General features: G+C 50.9%; 1 protein-coding gene across 31 annotated transcripts in view; it reads right to left on the bottom strand.

Annotated features, from left to right (window-relative positions):
* The window catches only part of LRRFIP1 (LRR binding FLII interacting protein 1), a 160,269-nt gene extending 155,557 nt beyond the window's left edge, over positions 1-4,712 (bottom strand). For 6 of the 31 annotated variants that reach the window (XM_061122561.1, XM_061122572.1, XM_061122565.1 and 3 more), the window contains exon 1: positions 4,572-4,694. In XM_061122561.1, the coding sequence (XP_060978544.1) occupies positions 4,572-4,667 (96 nt within the window). In that variant the 5' untranslated portion in view covers positions 4,668-4,694. Of the gene's footprint in view, positions 1-4,571 lie in introns of all 31 variants that reach the window. The other 25 variants (XM_061122557.1, XM_061122567.1, XM_061122560.1 and 22 more) reach the window with 13 other exon arrangements.
* Positions 4,713-15,748: the final 11,036 nt, after the last annotated feature.

The raw sequence follows: 15,748 nt of genomic DNA, 5'->3' as shown, positions 1-15,748 counted from the left end.
GCTGCAAGAAGCCCGTGTTGTAGATGCTGCCCCCGTGTGATCTCACCCAAGGGCACAAGCAGTGGCCGGACACCAGCAGCCTGCGTCAAGCCGTCGGGGCTCACCTCTGACTCCAGAGGAGCCAGACCTGCCTGCCGAGAGCCGGAAGACGGGGAAGCGGGGGTCCGACGGAACCAGACTTCCGGGCCGCTCTGCACAGAGGCTGGGGCACCCCACGCCCAGGCTGGGCCCTCGAATGGCCTCAAGGCTGGAGCGGAAAAGCAGTCAGGACAGGACAGGGTGCTCTCTCAATAGCCCCAGAGATTTACCGGAGTTGTGAGAGCAAGACCCTTGCACTCCTGGGAAGGATGAGGGGTGGGAGGACAGCAAGTGACCAGGGGCTTTAGGACAGAATATCTTGTATCTCTGGGACCACCCAGAGGGAGGCAAGGAGGCTGTCCTAAGCTGGGTGCCCAGAAGCAGAGCCCAGGGCCGGGGTTTGGAGGTGACTGCTCCATCCAGGATTGCAGAAGGAAATGGCAACACACTCCAGTATTCTTGCCAGGAGAATCCCAGGGACAGGGGAGCCTGGTGGGCTGCCATCTATGGGGCCGCACAGAGTCGGACACGACGGAAGTGACTTAGCAGCAGCAGCAGCTGCAGCAGCTCTGCCCAGGGAGCACAGTCAGTGGGGGGTGGTGAGGGCATGGGGGGAGGGAAGTGGCCTCAGTGGAGCCTGCCCTCGGGCCCTCCCTTTGGGGCCCTGGAGTGTGACCTGCACCCCCCTCGTTGGTTCCTTCAGGAGGCAAGCGGGTGGGGTGGGGCTTCCTGCGTCCTCACTCCCCTGGGTCAGTCGCTGCCCCTGGGGTGCGAGGTCTTAACCTCCCTCCCCTGAAGGGTGACCCTCATGGGGCCATGGGCACTTCTCTAGTGAAGGGGAGGGGTCATGAACCCAGAACAGCTGCACTCACAGGTCAGGGGTCAACTTCTGCCAATAGCGGGGGGATCTGGGAGGCACCCTTGGGGGGGTGGCCCAAGGGCAGCGTCCCAGCAAGACCACTTTGGAGGGGAGGCCACAGTCGTGGGGGTCGCTGTGCTATGAGAGAGGAAGGGAATCCCACCAGTGTTCACCGGATGGTGAGCTCACCCAAGGGCCGGTCTCCTGCAGCCTGTAGAGCCGACTTCCTTGTGCTGGAAATGCAAACAGCTGGGTGTTTTGAGACAAGACCCTTGCACTCCCGGCGGAGCTCAGGATGAGAGGTTGCTACCTTTGGATGCTACCAGAATCCTGAGCAGAACGCTCAAGGCAGTGGGAGAGAAAACTACATTTGCTTTCAGACTCCCCTCCCAGGGATGAGAGACACGCTGCTCCAGCATCTCAAGGTAGCTTGCTGGACCTTCTTCCTGACAACATCTTGCCTGAATCCCACCTCAGACAGCGAGAAACCAGCCATTCCTGCAAACGCATCTGCAGCGTTTTCAAGTTACAGCTCCATTTACTATCAACTTGCCCGGAGTGAGGCCATAAAGGAACTGCGGAAATACGAAAGCAGAGCTTCCACTGGGTCCCTGCTTCCCGTTCCTGCACAAAGAGAGTCTAAAGCCATCAAGGGGGCGTGCAGCTGGCTCTCCATCATGGCCCTGCCCCGGCTCCCCCCTCCATTGCCCCCAGTCCCCGCCCGACTCCAACACTGCTGCCTGGAATTCTCCACTTATCCTGAGTGCACATTCCTGGGGGCCTGCCTGACCCAAGCCTGACCCACCCCCTGCTACTCTTGGAAGGCCTCTTGATTTTTTCCTTTGGGCCCCCCGCATGTCCCCAAGAGCTTTGGGGGAGGCCAAGTCCCCACATTTCCCACTTCCAGGATGGGCCTGATTGATCACCGGGTAACCTCCCCTGCCCCGCCCCCATGCTGGGAGTCCACTGTCCTGGTCAGAGTGCTTGGCTCAGGAACAGTGGGGGAGACTCGCGAGATTTGTCGGGGAATATGCTTCCAGCTCTCAGGACAGAACCAACTGCAGAGGTCGCCCAGCAGAGCCGGCTGCAGAGACGCTGTGGAGGCCAGGGGCCACTGCCCTGGGGACGCTGCCCGGAGAATCTGCCCTCCAGCCAGTACATATCCCCGCGTGGAGGCCAGTCCAGGTCAGGGATTCTGTCATTTCAAGAATAACTCAAAATGCCGCTTCCTCCAGGGAGCTGCCTCTGATTGCTATTCTTAGTCCCATCGATAAATTTCCAAACCTTCAGGGCCCAATATCCTTTTAATCTCAGATCTCTTCCTGTCTTCTATTACTGTCATGCTCTAAATCAGTCCCCAATTCCTCAAGGGTAGATGCTCTTTAAGTCCATCCCTGAATCCCAGTCTCCCTAGGACATGGCTTTGGAAAGAGTACTGTGTATCTGCTGAGTCAATGAGCAAATGAGAAAGTATTCATATGAAACTTTAAGATAATGTTGTTGATTTTTATAAGAACTCTCTAGAACTCCAAGGTGAATAGATATTTGCCATTTGAATAGTGATTCTAATTTTCACAGTTGGGAGACAGAATTCAGTTTGCAGTAAAATGTATTTGCACCGGCTCCTTCCAACACGACAGATACCTGCCACTCAGCACTCGGAACAGCTACATGGCTGGGGTTATTGGGACGATGTGCACTCCAGTAGTCCTTACATCTGGCCAGTGACTCACTTTACATCTGCTGCTCACTTTCTTTAATCCTGACAGCCTCAGGGGAGGTCTTTTTTCCCATTTTAAAGATGAAAAAACAGAGGCCGGGAAGAGGCTGACTAGGATAGCACAGCCTGCTATCACAGATAGCACAGAGGAGCTGTGTGTAGCTCCAGGCCTGGGTCTGACACCCGTGTCTGAATTTGTCACCTCCAACTGCGTCCCCAGGCTGGGAGGAGGCCTGTGGGTTCCTGGTTACTCTGCACCTCAAGGCTCCCCCCCAGGAGCATCCCTTGGCCTTTCCTTCCAGTCTGTTTTAATCAAATCCAGCAGATGTGAGGTGGACTTCAGGACCCTCAATCTCCTTCCTCTGTCCGCAACCACTGCTGGAAAGACAAGGCGCACGGATCATGTCACCTCAGGCCTCCCAGAGAACACCTGTTTGGTTTTATGTTTAAACACTTACTTACATGACCATCTTCACAGGGGTGGGGATTATGTTCAAGCTGCTACATTTAGCAAGCGCCTATATTTAGCCACATGTACTGTAAGTGCCTCATACCCCTTCTGTTTTTTAGGCAACATAAAAGAGACTTAGTAGCACTTACTATGCGCCCGGCTCTGTGTTGGGCGCTGGGGATACAAAATGAGTAAGACAGTGCCTGCCTGGTGGTCGCCTTCTACGGGGGATGGACAGGTGAGCAGATGTGGCGGAGGCCACGTGACCACCATGGCAGGTGTAGGGAGCAAAAGCTAGAGGAACCCGCATGCAGGCAGGGAGACATCTGCCTGGGCTGATGGGGGAGGTCTCACACAGGACACAAATCTACCATGGGTTTTAAGGGATAAATAGGAGTTTTCCTGGAAAGTCCAGTTTCTTCCCACATAGAGAAAAACAAACGCCTTTATTCATTCAATATTCAACAAATACTGAGCAACAGCCACGAGTCCATAAAAGCCAATCATCTAAGAACTGGTACTAGAGTGGACCTCCATAAATAGCTGAGTGAGGCAACCAGACACCACAGTCTACACCGCCTGGAGGTTTTTCCATGTGATGATAATGACATGTAGACAGCCTCTCCATCACACTCCAACACTTGGAAGAGGGTAGATGGGGAGGGGGGCCTGTCTAGAGTGAGCACGCTGGCTAGGCAATCCAGAAGGCGCACAAAGGTGTCCTGTGACATGACAAGCCAAGCTCTGTCCCCTGTGGGCCGGAGGAATCTCGCCCCTTCCCAGGGAACCTGCTGCCACCGGTCTCCCTGGCATCTTTCCCCTGCGGTTTGTTTAGCCAGAAGGTTGAATTCTTGTGGGAGGAAAAAGGCGCTTGTACAAGTCGCCCTAGCGGGACTCCTTTAATTTGCACATTTCAAGTTCATCATCAACCGGTATAATAAACTCTGCCCTGGAAACTTTGATGAGAACCTCTCAGCGTGCCTGGGCCCACTCTCAGCCTGGGTCCAGAAAGGAAATCCAGGGAGATTCCGGTTCGCGCCCCAGCTGCGCCCTGTGTGACAATCGAGACGACAGTGGGTCACACACAGGAGCGGGGTCATTTCGCCAGGGCCATGTGGCCTCCGGAGACTGTCCGCAGGCCTCCGGGGATCGGGCCTACATCACCCCCACGATGAGGCGCACAACCCAGTCGGGCGCTCGACCCCCAACAGGCCAGCCCGTGCGTGCGCAGGGGGGGCGGCACCCCAGTCCCGCTCGGCGAGGGGGCGGCGGCCAGACGTGACCGGGGGACCTGGGGGAAGGCTCGGTGTCGCCGGCCGGTCCTCTCGGCTTAGGACCCGCGCCCGGCCCACCGAGGTGCCGGCCCGGCAGGCGCCCCGCCCGCCGCGCCGGCGGACGGACGCCGGACAGCTGCGGTGAAGCCCTGGCGCCCGCGCCCCGCTCCGGCCGGGCCCCGCGCTCACCTCGCGCGCGATCTGGTTCAGCGCGTCGTCCTCCGCCGTCAGCCGCTCCCGGTTGGGGAGCCGCTTGCGCCCCGACCCCTGCGTGCCCATGTCCATCGGCCGCGTCGCCCGCTGCGCCGCGGGACCCTGGCTCCGCCGCCCGCGCCCCTCTGGCCGCCCGGCCCCGCTCCGCCCCGCCCTCCGCCGGCGTCATGGCGTCAGCGGGCGCGGGCCGGGGACGCGGGGACAGGGGCTAGGGACGCCCGGGGAGGGGGATGCGGGGACCGGGGCTGCGGGGACTGCAGGGACGCCGGGGCGCGCCACATGGGGACCCGGGCGCTGGGGGCCTGGGTCTGGGGACGCCCGGGGGAGGGGGGCACGGAGACCCGGGCTGCGGGGACTGCAGGGACGCGGGGGACAGGAGCTGGGGACGCCCAGGGAGGGGGACGCGGGGATCCGGGCTGCGGGGATGCGCTGGAGGGGGACCCGGGAGCCGGGTGCGCTAGGACTCCAGGGGCCAAGGGTCCCGGTGCTGGGGGCTGGGGGCGCAGGGAAGCCTGGGGACCGTGAACGTGGAGGTGCGGGAGGTTTTGGACGGCTGGGAGTCAGGGGAAGGGCGTGAGGATTCGTGCGGCAAGGGGACTGGGGGCGCCGATGAGAACAGGGGCTGGGGCGTGAGAGCTAGGCGGAGGCGCAGGGACACGGGAACCAGTTCACGGAGACCTCAGGGGCTGGGGGTTCCAGTGGGGGACAGGATGGGGGTGCGGGGACGACGGGGGACAGTGAACAGGGAAATAGCAGGAGGCCCGGGATGGCTCGGGGTCGGGAGCTTGTGGGCGCCGGGGAGGGGGTGATGGGGGCTCCGGACGTTGGTGGGGACCCGGAGCAAGCCATGGCAGAGGATTCAGACAAAGGAGGCAGAGCCAGAGATGCCTGGAGCGCCCAGGGCTTGCCTTGGCTGGCAGGTGGGGAACCCTGGAGGGTGGACTTCCCTGGCAATCCTGGGCTGACCTCCCCAGGGCAGGGGCTACCCCTCAAGCCCGGACCTCAGAGAGGATGCTGAAGAACTCTCAGTGGTTGGGTTTCAGAGAGGGGTTTGTACTCACGGGTGGGTGCAGGGACCTGGTTCAAACCTGAGCCCCAGGTGAAATGGGGTCTGACCTCACAGATAGGGTCAGGCCCCAGTTCAGTTCAGTCACTCAGTCGTGTCTGACTCTGCGACCCCATGAATCGCAGCATGCCAGGCCTCCCTGTCCATTCACCAACTCCCGGAGTCCACCCAAACCCATGTCCACTGAGTCAATGATGCCATCAAACCATCTCATCCTCTGTCGTCCCCTTCTCCTCCTGCCCTCAATCTTTCCCAGCATCAGAGTCTTTTCCAATGAGTCAGCTCTTCTCATCAGGTAGCCAAAGTATTGGAGTTTCAGCTTCAACATCAGTCCTTCCAATGAACACCCAGGACTGATTTCCTTTAGGATGGACTGGTTGGATCTCCTTGCAGCTCAAGGGACTCTCCAGAGTCTTCTCCAACACCACAGTTCAAAAGCATCAATTCTTCAGCTCTCAGCTTTCTTTATAGTCCAATTCTCACATCCATACATGACTACTGGAAAAACCATAGCTTTGACTAGATGGACCTTTGTTGGCAAAGTAATGTCTTTGCTTTTTAATATGCTGTCTAGGTTGGTCATAACTTTTCTTCCAAGGAGCAAGCATCTTTTAATTTCATAGTCACCATCTGCACTGATTTTGGAGCCCAAAAAATAAAGTCTGTCACTGTTTTCACTGTTTCCCCATCTATTTGCCATGAAGTGATGGGACCAGATGCCTTGATCTTCATTTTCTGAATGTTGAGTTTTAAGCCAACTTTTTTTTTTTCACTTTCATTAAGAGGCCCTTTAGTTCTTTTTTGCTTTCTGCCCTAAGGGTGGTGTCATCTGCATATTTGAGGTTATTGATATTTCTCCCAACTCTCTTGATCCCAGCCTGTGCTTTCTCCAGCTCAGCATTTCTTATGATGTGCTCTGCATAGAAGTTAAATAGGCAGGGCATTCAGCTCTGACTTTAGTCTACCAGGCTGCAGGATCTGGCTACTACCAACCCCCCATCCCACCGCCCCGAGCCTTAGAGCACATTCAGAAAGCCTGTGTTGATGGTGCTTCCTTCTTCAGGTGCATGTTTTCTGGGACCTGTGACTTCATTCCTGTGTCCCCAGCTTCTAGGAAAAGGCCTGACAGATCAGTTATTCTCAGGAAGCAGATGTTCAAAAAGGAGTGACTCTACCTGAGCTTTACCTTCCACACTCTAAAGATGGTTTAAAATGAAGTCAGAGGCATGTTTATTTATTGGCGTCCCTAGTGGCTCAGATGGTAAAGAATCTGCCTGCAATGCAGGAGACCCAGGTTCGATTCCTGGGTCAGGAAGATCCCCTAGAGAAGGGAATGGTAACCCACTCCAGTATTCTTGCCTGGAGAAGTCCGTGGACAGAGGAACCTGACAGGCTATAGTCCATGGCATTGCAGAGTCACACACCATTGAGCAACTAACACAACTATAGTTTATTTGGTACTTAGCAGGTGGCACAGTGGTAAAGAATCTGTCCTGCCAACGCAGGAGACACAAGCAACTTGGGTTCAATCTCTGGGTTGGGAAAATCCCCTGGAGGAGGAAATATCAACCTGCTCTGGTATTCTTGCCTGGGAAATCCCATGAACAGAGGAGCCTGGTGGGCTGTAGTCCATGGGGTCGCAAAGTGTCGGACACAACTGATGGACTGAGCATGCATATCAACTATCCTATACATCATGTATCAACTATACTTCAACTTTAAAAATAAAATAAAACTGGAGGATCAGATAAGATTTACAAAGCCATTGCCTTCTCACTTAGGGTAAAGACCTGACTACCTGTCAGTATTGGATTAGGGAAGAAGAAATGTGCTGGTGGAAACGCAGGGCCCAGAAGTTAGTGCTCTATTTGGGGTGTGGAGAGAACGTTAATGCTCCAGGGAAGAAGGGAGGGCAGGCCCACCCTGAAGTCACCTGTGACTCCTGACCCGGCCCCCCGCCCCCTCAGAGCTAAGTGTGGTTAACAGTTTGGTATGTTTCTAACCAAGTGATGTGCCCAGGTAAGTCTGTGCTGTTAGGAAGTCCCCTGGGAGTTGGCTGGGAAAGGGGACAGAAAGGGGACCCGGCAGTGGCCGAGAAAGATGCTGGAGGCTTATTGCGGGGAGACGACGGTGGGGGAGTGACCCAGGAGGTGTGTTGCTCAGGACATCTTAGTGGACTGCCGTGGGGTGGGCCAGCAGGGCAGAGGGGCGGCGACCTGGTTCCTTGTTGTACTCCCGGAGCTTGCGTTTGCCTGTCACAGCGGAGGGACTGAGTTTCCCACATCACATTTTACACCTCTTAGGACCCCAGAGTCCTTAGATGATGCAGTCCTGGATGGAAGAGCATCCCTAGGTCTGTCTTCAGTCCTGCTGGAGGCTCACTGCTCCCCCAGCACCTGATGCCTTGTGAAGGCTCTGTCTTTGCTTAGGCTGGTGCCCATGGCTTCCCTCACTCACTCACCCACACCTGCTGCCCCGCAGGTGCTGTGCCAGAGGCTGGGGCAGACCCACCAAGGACTCAGACAGAGCCGCTGTTCTCTCGGGACTTACCCAAGATACCGGGAACTGCTCATCCAAAGACACATCAACACTCCAACATCTCCTTCATTTTATTTTAATTTTTTAATTAAATTTTTAAACATATATATTTTTTAAGTTAAAAATGTTTTTCTTTTTGCCATGCTGCATGGCATATTGGGATCTTAGTTCCCCGACCAGGGATCAGACCTGGGCCCTCTGCAGGGAAAGCAGAGGGTCTTAACTCTTGGACACCAGGGAAGTCCCCAGCAGCTCCCTTCTGGAAGAAGTCTCTCCGGCTCCTCAAGGCCGCTCCTGCTTTCCTCACCCATCTTCATCAGGACGTCAAGCCGCTCTCTATGCCAGCACTGAAATTCTTCTGTGCTGACCTTATCTTGCTCAGCTGTCTGCCCTCACTGGGGACTGGATGTTTCACTGCTTCAATCATAATGACAGCATCTGGCTGAACTTGGGGACTGAGGACAGGTTCCGACCCCCCTCCTGACTGTCCCAATTGGGTTTTGTCCAGAGACAGGACTCACTGCCTCAGGGACTGGCTGGAGGTATTTCTGAATAATTCAGTCCTTACGCAGTGTCTGAGGACACTGCGGTGAATCCTGTCTCCCACCTCTCCTCCATCTGCCACCCCCATCTGGGAAAGGGCCGCTTCTCGGGAATCATCAGAACCAAGGTTGCTAGTCCTCACGTGGTCCCATGAGGTCATGACCTCCTGGATCACCATCCATGTGCTTCCTCCTTCTTTGGTGATGTGCTCTGCAACTGACTGCTTCTCCCTTGGGGATCAGTTCTGGCCTGGTACTCTTGCCTGGAAAACCCCATGGACAGAGGAGCCTGGTGGGCTGCAGTCCATGGGGTCGCTACAAGTTAGACACGACTGAACGACTTCACTGTCACTTTTCACTTTCATGCATTGGAGAAGGAAATGGCAACCCACTCCATTGTCCTTGCCTGGAGAATCCCAGGGACAGGGGAGCCTGGTGGGCTGCCGTCTATGGGGTCGCGCAGAGTCGGACACGACTGAGGTGACTTAGCAGCAGCAGCAGCTGGCCCGTGAGTGATACCTGCCTTGTCTGGGTGCAGGCAGTCCATGAAACGAGCTATTTCAGGGCTTGACACATAGGCAGTCAATAAGTGGTCCTTGAGCTCCTGTCCCCATTCATCTGGGATGAATGGAGCAGCAGCTCCTGCTGGGGCGTGAGGGGGTGGGCAAGGGCATTAGACAGCTTTGTGGGTGTCCCCTGTTCTTGGGGTGCCCCTTGAGGGATACAGAAACCCACAAGCCTCCATCCATCAGGCTGAGCCGTGGCTCACCAGGGAGCTGTGGCTTTCTCTTTGCCCTGGACGCTCAGCCGCTCCTGCATGGTCGTCCATGAAGCTGCGTCTACCTGGAAGACTGCCCCTGGCCCCACGAAGCCCCCTCCCATGTGGCCCTTTTCCTGTTCCTGGTGACTACACTACCCACGAGAGGTTATTTCTGAGTAGGAGACAGAGATGCTACACCACAAGTCTCATGTCCCAGATGAGAGGATCAATATATTCATCTCCAAGCCTGGTACCGAGGCCCTTCACAAAGATACAGATGCCACCTTCAGGAAGGGTCCTTGAGAACATGAAGCAGTCCAGGGGAAGGGCACCACGCAGGGGCCCCCACAGGGACTTTCCACCCAGACGTAGTGTTCCCTTTGCTCAAGACCTCACTCGGTGAGCCTGTGAGCTGCCTGGGGGAGGATGTTAATGAGCACCTCTGGAGGGGACACCCCCGCTGGAGGGTGACTCAGAACTGCTCTGACACCGCCCTCTGAAGGGCAGTCACCTGGGCCGTGAGATGACTCTCTTGGGTCCACTAAGAAGGCCTTCTATGTGCTTCAAACATCATTCACTCATGTTCCAGTCTTCTTGTTTGTTGCAGTGTGCTCAGTCGTGTCTGACTCTTTGTGACCCCACAGACTATAGCCTGCCAGGCTCCTCTGTCCATGGAATTTTTCAGGCAAGAATGCTGGGGTGGGTTGCCATTTCCTTCTCCAGGGGATCTTCCCAACCTGGGGATAGAACCCACGTCTTTTGCTTCTCCTGAATTGCAGGTGGATTCTTTACCACTTGTATCACCTGGGAAGTAAGACTGCAAAGTTCCAGTCTTGCTCTTCCAATTAACAGAGGATGGGTAAAGCTCACTTGGATTACAACTGGAGGAAGGCTGGGGAGGATCACAACCCTTCACAGGGATGTCTGGAAAGGCAGTGGACAGGACACAGAGCCAAAATCATGCCCAGAGCAGGGCTGGCTGAGGTCAGTGTCTCTACCACGCCTGAGAGGTTAACGTCTCCGATGGCCTGATGACCTTTGTCAGTTGCCTCATTCAGCATCTCAAAGTAGCGAATTGGATGGATCCTCCACACAGCCTAGTTTTGCGGTTCTAAGTGCTTCTTCTCTCCCAGGATAGCAACACTTGCAGTTATTTTTCCACATCTCTTGGACTTAAAACTTTGGAATCATGTTGGATTTTTAAATTTATCTTATCCTTCATCTCTGATTTGAGTCTATTCCCCTTCTGCATTTTTGCTGACTCCACGATGATATGTACCAGGTTCACCTTGTCATCCCTGTGGATGCCTTACAGGAAATCATCTCCTGGACCTGGGATCTCCAGGGTGGGGTGCGTGAAACAACTGGGGTGCAGGACAAACATAGAACTTCTATGAGCATGTATTTTAAACTAAGAGTGTTATGTATGGAATGCTAATATTTGATCTATAATGTTACTGTAAGTGGTTATAGGTCATGTCATAATGTATTCCGAGGGCCTTCTCTCTCATTAGACCACTTTCACTTTCAGAACATTTTGATACATTTGCATGAACACGATTAAATGGGTTATGTAATCTAGTTTCAACTAAAACTCAAAAGTGGACAGATGGCCTTAAAGAATTTAAAATCTTCTCAAAAAAGTAATTCCCCTAAATCACAGACAAACTAGAGAACTAGAGACATATTCCTAATTTGGAGGGGCTCTTCATTTTCCTCAATAACAATCTATTAGATATGATAAGAGCAATTAATAATCATCCCAAATAATTTGAAACACTAATTAAATTTCCCATTATTAATGATTGACCTCATTTTAAGTGGTTATTGTGCCCTTGTATGTTAATAGATGACAATAGATTATGAACATAATTTGTGCATAAATAAATAAAATTTGGGGGATATTTTAAAATATTTGGTGATTGAGTTCACAATAAAAAAAGTCTGGTTTCTAGGATCAATAATTCTTAAAGTTGGGGAGATTATGAACTCCTTTGAAAATCTGATGAAGGCTGGAGTCCTCTCTCCCACCAAAAAAAACAAAGAAAAAGACATCTAAGTAGGAAATCTGAGCACCGTTTTGTAGCGTGATACTTTGAAGTCCATCCGTGGGCCGTCTGAGCTCCCATTCAGAGCTGTCCCCATTTGAGTCCCTCTAACCACCAAAGCCAGAATAACCTTTCAGATTGCACTTTTATCGTGCGGCACACTCCAAACTCAAGAACGGCCCCATTGTGGCAAGTGCAGCAGTTCTGGAGCGTCTCAGCGGCTGTCAAATGAGTTACTGATGATTTGTGATTAGTGATAGTTAAAATGCTGAAATTTGTGAAATTATTAGCAATAAATATTCCTACCACCTGATGCGAACAGCCAACTCATTGGAAAAGAACCTGATGCTGGGAAAGATTGAAGGCAGAAGGAAAAGAGGGTGACAGAGGATGAGATGGTTGGACGGCATCGCCGACACCCTGGACATGAACCTGGGCAAATGCTGGGAGATGGTGAGGGACAGGAAGTACTGCAGTCCATGGGGCTGCGAAGAGTCGGACGTGATTTGGCAACTGAACAACAACAACAATTCTTACCATAATAATTTCATCTCCACTGAGTGCTACTGAGTGGCAGGAATTTTGCACAAATAAGGTGCTTCGGCAGGAGGATGTCACATTTGGGATAATTACATGCCATGTTTGTCTCCTGGGAGAAAAGCTGAGGGTGGCTGTCCTCTTGCACACAGAGCCAGTCCTTAGCCGGCCCCCTCAGTCAGCGCTCAGCAGCTCTCTCCTGAGACCCCCAAACCAAGATTGCATTTCATCCCCCAGAGAATGCTGATCAGGTTCGTTGGCCCATGGGTGTTTGAAAAATGTCAGTGGCTTGACTGACTAGAGTCCTTTCATTTGGTGAAAATATATAAAATAGGATGTGAAGAACAATTTTCTTTTTTATCTTTTTCCTTGTGAAAGAGAAATGCTACCAATACTCACTGACTGTCAATAATATCATTTTTTCCCCTCACATCAGATTTATTAACTATTAACTCAGTTGGTTTTAAAAATAAGTGACAGAGGGCTTTTCACTTCTAGCAATGGGGAGGAAACTTACATCAAACTAATTCTCCTGTCAATAGCAATTATAAACCTCAAAAAAAAAAAATTGCCCACTGATGAGTAATCAAAGAAGATACAGTCTGGAATGGATACAACCTTTGAATTCAGGGAAGTAAAAAAGGAGAAATCGTCTTTCCCAGAGGACATTCTCCAGTCCTCAAGGTGCACTGGGAGTGGAATTCAAGAGTTACTGGACTGGGAATAGACGTGAGGGTCTGAGACTACAAGTACACCTGGCAAGTGAGGAGGAGATTCCAGAAAGCGGGATGCAGAGAAAGTGGAGCCTCAAGATCTGCATACTGACTTATGCAGAGTCCGTGTCTGAGTCCTGAAGGATGTGTGTGTGGACTGAAACTCCAAGAAACCCACAGGAAGCTGGAAGCCTGGAAGAGCGGGCAGAGAGCAGCTGTGCAGTGCTGGGAAGACAAAGTTAGGAATTCAAGTCCCATCAAGTTAGAGGGCTTGGCAAACACTAGGAACCTTCCCCTGAAACTCCAGAAAGACCATGCCTGCAGAGTAAGATAACATTAGAGAACTAAGGGCTATGACAGGAACATCAAAATACATAAATTGTAACAAAACCCAGAACCAAGTCTCTACAAGATCAAGGTGCTATGCAGGGTTCAGGTAACTTCACTACCTGATAGAACCAACTCAACACTCTCCAAAAGAAGACAACAGATGTGGAAATAGCAAGGAGTGGTATTCAATGACTATGATAAAGACAGGCTGCCCAGGTGACACTAGTGGTAAAAAGCCCACCCGCCAGTGCAGGAGATACAACAGACACCAGCTAGATCCCTGGGTGGGGAAGATCCCTGGAGAAGGAAATGGCTACCCACTCCAGTATTCTTGCCTGGAGAACCCCATGGACAGAGGAGCCTGGTGGGCTGGAGCCCATGGGGTTGCAAAGAGTTGGACACGACTAAAGCAACTGAGTATGTATGCACACATGATAAAGATGGATATAATGGATGAAGAGGTAGGGAATTAAAAAAAGATCTGGGGATCCTAAAAATGAACACAATGGAAATTGTAGAGCTGAAAAACACAATGCTTGCTAGTTAAAAAATCATTGAATAGTACTAGCAACATGTTGGATAATGCAGAAGAAAGGATTATTGAGCTTGAGGAATGGTCAATAAAATTGCCTAAACTGAAGGAAAGAGTGAAAAAGATATTTTAAGAAACCCAAGTTCCAGGGATCCAGGCTACCACAGAGGTCACTCGATGTTAACCAGGGCACCAAGGTAATTCAATGGAGAAAGGAAAATCTGTTCTTTAGCAAGTGGAGCTGAAACAGCTGAATATCAATAGAGAAAATAAAGTTGGACCCTTAACTAACACCTTACAGAATAATTAAATTGTGAAAGATTTTAGACCTAAACTTAAAAGCTGAAACTGTAAGCTTTCTAGAAGAGAATGTAGAAGAACGTTGTGAAACCTGACAGTAGGGAAAGACTTCTTGGACAGGATGTAAAAAGCTCAGTCGTGCCAGACTCTTTGCAGCCCCATGGACTGTAGCCTACCAGGCTCCTCCATCCATGGGATTTTCCAGGCAAGAGTACTGGAGTGGGTTGCCATTTCCTTCTTCAGGGGATCCTCCTGACCTAGGGATTGAACCCAGGTCTCCCGCATTGCAGGCAGATGCTTTACTGTCTGAGCCAGCAGGGAAGCCCTTATAGAAAAGCACTAATCATCAAATAAGAAATTGATAGATTAGATTTTGTCACAATTAAAAATGTCTGCTTATTAAAAAACTACATTATGAAAATGAAACACAAGCCACAGATGGGAGAAAATGTTCCTAATTCATGGATATGACAAAGCACTTCATCCAGAATGATGAAAGACTTCCTACAACTCAACAAGAAAAGATAAATGAGTCATCTAAATAATGGGCAAGAGATTTGAAGACTGAACAGACACTTCATATAAGAAGGTTTACAGAGGGTGTGGAGACAAGGGAATACTCCTATACTGCTGATGGGAAGGTGAAATGGTGCAGCCACTATGGAGAATGAAGTTTCCTTAAAAAACTAAAAGTAGAGCTACCATATGACCCAGCAATCCCACTCCAGGGCATATTTCCAGGAAAGAACAAACTCTAACTAGAAAAGATACAGGCATCCCAATGCTTATAGCAGCACGATTCCCAGTAGTCAAGACACAGAACCAACCTAAAAAATGTCTATGGACAAATGAATGGATAAAGAAGATGTGGTGTATCTATACAATGGAATATTACTCAGCCACCAAAAAGAATGAAATAATGCCATTTGTAGCAACGTGGATGGACCTAGAGATGATCATACTGAGTAAAGCAAGACAGAGAAAGACAAATGTCATATATCACTTACATGTGGAATCTTAAAATCTTACAAATGAACTTACTTACAAAACAGAAATAGACTCACAGACATAGAAAACAAATTTATGCTTACCAAGGGGGAAGGGGAGGAGAGGGGTAAATTAGTTTGGGGTTAACAGACACACACTACTATATATAAAATGAACAACAAGGACATACTGTATGGCACAGGGAACTATATTCAATATCTTGTAATAACATATAATGGAAAAGTATGGGAAAGGAATATATATATATATATATATGCACACACATATTTATATATATCATATAAAAACTGAATTGCTTAACTGTACACCTAAAACTAACACAACGCTGTAAATCACCTATACTTCAGTAAAAGTTCTTTGAAAAAATATACACAAATGACCAAAAAGTGCAGGAAAGATGTTCAACATCCTTGTCATTAGGAATATGTAAAGTGAAACCGCAGTGAGATCCTTTTGCATCTGCCAGATTGCCCACCATTGGAAAGATGGACAAGACCAAATGTGGGTAATGTGTAGCAGCTGGGACTCTCGCACAAGGCTGGTGGGAGTATGGTATCATACAGCCAGTTTGGAATGCTGTTTGGGAGTTTCTTAGAGACGTAACCTACCCTGTGATCTGGTCGTTAGACTCAGTGGTATTTGCCCAAAAGAAATGAGAAACATGTCCACAAAAAGACATGTGCAAGATTGTTCAGAGTAGCCCAAAGCCAAAAGCAACCCAATGTCCATCAATAGGTGCATGGATAAGAAAGTTATAGTTATAGAGCAATAGTACTTGG

The sequence above is a fragment of the Dama dama genome, chromosome 20 (assembly GCF_033118175.1).
Source record: "Dama dama isolate Ldn47 chromosome 20, ASM3311817v1, whole genome shotgun sequence".
NCBI lineage: Eukaryota > Metazoa > Chordata > Mammalia > Artiodactyla > Cervidae > Dama > Dama dama.
The sequence above is the reverse complement of the archived record's forward strand: the minus strand, read 5'-3'. Positions and strand labels throughout refer to the sequence as shown.